The sequence below is a fragment of the Bison bison genome, unplaced genomic scaffold (genome assembly GCF_000754665.1).
Source record: "Bison bison bison isolate TAMUID 2011002044 unplaced genomic scaffold, Bison_UMD1.0 scf7180017858886, whole genome shotgun sequence".
Classification (NCBI taxonomy): Eukaryota; Metazoa; Chordata; class Mammalia; order Artiodactyla; family Bovidae; genus Bison; species Bison bison.
In genome coordinates this window covers 740,364-745,481 of record NW_011489458.1, presented here as the reverse complement: position 1 = coordinate 745,481, position 5,118 = coordinate 740,364, and the positions used below count along the sequence as shown (strand labels likewise).

Below are 5,118 nucleotides of genomic sequence, written 5' to 3'. Positions count from 1 at the left end.
CGGTCGGAGCGTCCCTCACAAATCCGGGCGTGACGTAAACATACTGCGCCGCTGTGGGAGGAAAGCCCGGCGAGCGGCGCCGGCCGGAAGGGGAGGGGCGCCTGGCCAGGTTTCCTGGCGACGCAGCCCTGCTGGCGACCGCTTCTCCGGCAGGTTTCCTCGTTTCCCTCCTGACGCCTGAGCGTGGCAGTTATGCGTTGGCTATTCTCTGCAACTAGGCTTGTTCCCGCGGTAGCAAGCGCCCGCAGCCTCTCAGGTTAGACTTAACCTCCCACAGTGTCCCCTCCGGAGCTTGCTCTGCGAAGCCTGAGGCGCGCCAAGCGGGATCCAAGTTGGTCTCAGGCGACCCCTGCTTCGGCGGACCCTTCTACTGGGACTTCCACGCCCAAACCCTCTGTGCACTCCTCACATTTCTTCTCTTCCTCCTACTGCCCCTGACAAAGGGTGGGCCCGGTGTTCTCTGTACCGTTGAGGTATTCTGGGAGTTGAAATGCATGCAGAGAGAAAAGTGTGTGCTGTCTTCCCCGAGGGGCTAAGTCTTGCGGACTCAAGAAACTTGTGTCAGTTATCACACTTGTTCTGGTGACAAGGTGTCTCGCATCAGGTAGCTCTTGTTAGGATAACCTAGTAAGTTTAGGATAACTTAAAATCGTATTTTCGTGTTTTCAAAGAGTTGACGTGAGAGCTGGCTCTCACGAAATGGACGTGAAACGTTAAGTTTAATAATACAAATCCTTTGAGTAGTTCCTCTTGGAAGAGGTAATATTTGGAAATACTCCTGAGGCTTTTTATGTCTGAAAGTTTTGCTTGTAAAGGCAAGGTAGAGTATTCTGGGAATATGGGGGGGAGGATATTTTTACGGTGTATTGTATCGTGAGGAATTAATGCAATAAACATGAAAACTTGATCAGTGAAGGTTGAATCATCTGCCTTTCAGGCAGATCTGCCATTGAATCATATTTTAGTTTTTTGAGGCGATAGATGAATAATGTGTGCATCAGAGCATGTGGTCTGTGACACCAAAACCGTGTCTTGGCATTTATTTATTGTGTTGCTATACTTGAATTTGGACTTCCCTGGTGGCTCAGACGGTAAAGCGTCTGTCTACAATGCGGGAGACCGGGGTTCGATCCCTGGGTCGGGAAGATCCCCTGGCGAAGGAAATGGCAATCTACTCCGGTACTATTGCTTGGAAAATCCCATGGACAGAGGAGCCTGGTAGGCTACAGTGCATGGGGCCACAAAGAGTCGGACACGACTGAGCGACTTCACTTTCATACTTGAATTTATTGATAGTGGGATGGTAATTATAGCAAGACTTACTCCTAACTCTAAAATATGAAAATAAAAAGTAATAATTGTCCAGTGCACAGAACTTGCTCTTTGCTTCTAATAGCTAGGCTGCAGAAATCTGTCCCGAGATCATCGAGAGTAGGTGAATAGATAGGCTGTTAGTCAGTCTTGAACACAAAGGCCATAGCTTATGATTTAGAGCTGGAACCACTGATTTACTTGTGACTTCTCTTTTTTTGTATTTGTTGAGGCTTTGTGTGAAACCTGATTAATCAAGGTTTAGGACAAGGTACTGAATTACACCAGGGCTTCCATGGTGGCTCAGCTGGTAAAGAATCCACCTGCAATGCAGGAGACCTGGGTTCAATCCCTAGGTTGGGAAGATCCCCTGGAAAACGGAAAGGCCGGCCACCCACTCCAGTATTCTGGCCTGGAGAATTCCATGGAATGTATAGTACATGGGGTCGCAAAGAGTTGAGCACTACTGAGTGACTGTAGTTTAAGTTTTTAGTTTACTGGATTATACACACTAAGATCTTTGAAAAATGTGTTTATCATTCTTCATTTTGCCTCAGTAGAATAAGTAAATTTAACTACCTCTTCTATTAATATCACAATATACATATATAGGGGAATTCCCTCAGTGTAGAATCTGCCTGCAGTTCAGGAGACCTGGGTTCAATCCCCAGGTCGGGAAGATCCCCTGGAGAAGGAAATGGCAACCCACTCCAGTATTCTTGGCCTGGAAAATCCGATGGCCAGAGGAGCCTGGCGGGCTGCAGTCCATGGGGTCTTAAGACCATGGGGTCTCAGTTGACTTAGTGACTAAACCACCACCATACATATATAGGCTTTCTGAATGAATGATCTCATCGGATCTTCACAAGTCCAGTAAGTTAGAGCAAATAGTTTACTGATAGGGAACTGAAACTAACACAGTATCACAAGTAGCAAATCAGGAATGTTTTGTGATTTGCCATATAGTCCTTTTCCTGTTATACTTGTGCTAGGTCTTACTCTAGCTTAGTAGAGTTCTTTGGGAACTTTTTATTGAGCCAGAATAACTTGAGTCAATAACTTTTGAGTTAAGGAGTCATTCTGGACGAATCTCCACTTGCCTAGAGTTACAGTCTAGTCAGATGATAGAGAAGCAACAAATGAGAATATAGCAAAGGATAGTGATTAGAGTCTTGACTCAAGTGACATGGAAGCTCAAGAAAGGCAATATTGTCAAGTGGCCAAGTTGTATCTGACTCTTGGCAACCGGATCTTAGTTCCCTAACTGCTCCCTGCAGTGGAAGTGTGAAGTCTTAACCACTGGACAGCCAGGCAAGTCCTACTTACAGCTGCCATAGTAGGCCTGTTTAAGTGTGTCAGAGTATGTCACTCTTCTCCTCAGAGCCTCCAGTGACTTCCTGTCCCAAATGTTATACCGTAGTTTATACTGTTTTCTGGAAGTCATTGCATACTGTGGACTTCGGTCACCTTTCATACTTCACCTACTTGCTCTCAGAAAGGGCCATGCAGATCTCCTCCACGTTCCTCATGCACCTTATACGACATGCTTTAGGGACATTGGACTTGCTAGTCCTGCTACCTGGAATCCTCTGTGACCAGATATCCACATGGCTTACTCCTTCATTTCACTGAGATCTTTTCTCACATGTAACCATCATTTCACCCTGGCTACCTTGGCTGAAATGTCAATGCTCTTGCTCCAAAACTTCTATGTCCTTCCCCTGATTTTTTTTACTTACACCTATGACTAACATATTTTACTTAGTATTTGTTTATTGTCTCTCTCCAGTCTAAGCTCTGTGACAGCTAAGAGTTTTTTGTTTGTTCATTATTGTATCCCAGGTACCTAGGATACTACCTCACAAATAGTGGGTACTCAAAAAATACCATTGAATGAGTGAAAGAATAAAAATACTAGGATGAAAGCAATGTATTTTGAAAATGAAATAATTACAGGAAGCTAAGAAGTAATTGTGTTGATAATAAATTCATTTAAAGGAAGCCAATATAGTAAAACATTGAGCTCAAACCAGTTGCTCAATATCTGATATATCTGTAACTCTGAAACTCATCTGTTTTTCTTCCATCATAAGCCTAGGTTGCGATGGCTAAAGCTGGTATTTTAGAGTAATGTATTTTTATATCCTGTGTACATACTCAAAAAATTAGAAATAAGTCACTGATGGCCACCCATGCATGATACAGCCACATTGCTCTGAAGAACCCAGGATAAGTCTGGCTTAAAAAAAAAAAAAAAATGTGGTAAAATACGTGCATGCATGCTATCCCTTCAGTCGTGTCTGACTCTGCGACCCCACGGACTGTAGCCCACCAGGCCCCTCTGTCCCTAGGATTCTCCAGGCAAGAATACCGGATTGGGTTGCCGTTCTCTTTTCCAGGGGGTCTTCCCCACCCAGGGATCAAACCTGCATCTCTGAGGTCTCCTGCATTGGCAGCTGAGTTCTTTACCACTAGCACCACCTGGGAAGCCCGGTAGCCAGTTAAAAGTCTGTCTGCTGCTGCTGCTGCTAAGTCACTTCAGTCGTGTCCAACTCTTCGCGAGCCCATGGACTGGGCTACCAGGCTCCTCCATCCATGGGATTTTCCAGGCAGGAGTACTGGAGTGGGTTGCCATTGCCTTCTGCATGTAAAATACATGTAACATCAAATTTTCCATGTTAATAACTTTTAAATAAACAATTGTGAAAAGATCTCCAGAACTTTTTCATCTTGCAAATCTAAATCTGTATCCACTAACAGCGCTTTGTCCTCCTCCCTACAGCCCCTGGTAACCGTATTTCCACTTTCTATTGCTATGAATTTGACTTTAGATACCTCATATAAGTAGAATCATGATGTCTCAAAGTTCATCCATGTTGTCACATGTGACAAGGTTTCCTTACTTTTTGAGGCTGAATTCAGAATCTGTGTATGCCTATATGTATAAATATTTATCCATCCACCTGTCAATTGACATTTGGACTGGCTCCACCTCTTGGCTTTTGTGAATAAGTGTGCTATGAACATAGGCGTCCAGATATAAGTGTAGCTATTTTTAACTTAAAATGCCTTTATACGTTCATTTTTAATTTATAGTGTCTTAAGTTGTGTCTGAAGTGCTCTGTGATCACTGAAAAAAGTCATCTCATTAATAACTATGTAGACTGAACCCATGTGTTTTAATACATTTTTAGCTGCTAATGCTTTATGTATGTCAGAAGTCTGTAAAGTAGCTTTAATTAGATCAAAGGAATGATTATAGATTATAGACTTGACTAAAGAAAAGCTTCATAATATATAAGTATGTATGTGATATATATAATATATAAGCATTGCAGGCAGATTCTTTACCATGTGAGCCATAAGGAAAACCCAAGAATACTGGAGTGGGTAGCCTATCCCTTGGGCTTCCCTGGTGGCTCAGAGGTTAAAGCGTCTGCCTGCAATGCAGGAGACCTGGGTTCGATCCCTGGGTCAGGAAGATCCCCTGGAGAAGGAAATAGCAACCCACTCCAGTATTCTTGCCTGGAGAATCCCATGGACAGAGGAGCCTGTTGGGCCACAGTCCACAGGGTTGCAAAGAGTCGGACACGACTGAGCAACTTCACTCACTCACTCACTCAGCCTATCCCTTCTGCAGCATATCTTCCCAACCCAGGAATCGAACCGGGGTCTCCTGCATTGCAGGTGGATTCTTTACCAACTCAGCTATGAGGGAAGTCCATATAAGCATTTATCTCAAAAACAAAAAGTAAAATAATCGTTGCTGTTTTCTAAACTCTTAATATCACTGTTACCACGATTCAT

At 43.7% G+C, this 5,118-nt stretch overlaps 1 protein-coding gene across 4 annotated transcripts in view; it reads left to right on the top strand.

The window, feature by feature from the left end:
• The first annotated feature begins 101 nt into the window (after nt 1-101).
• XPNPEP3 (X-prolyl aminopeptidase (aminopeptidase P) 3, putative) overlaps nt 102-5,118 on the top strand; it is a 43,975-nt gene continuing 38,958 nt past the window's right edge. For 3 of the 4 annotated variants that reach the window (XM_010830167.1, XM_010830160.1, XM_010830154.1), the window contains exon 1: nt 102-256. In XM_010830167.1, the coding sequence (XP_010828469.1) occupies nt 193-256 (64 nt within the window). In that variant the 5' untranslated portion in view covers nt 102-192. The remainder of the gene's footprint in view (nt 257-5,118) is intronic. The other variant, XM_010830176.1, reaches the window with a different exon arrangement.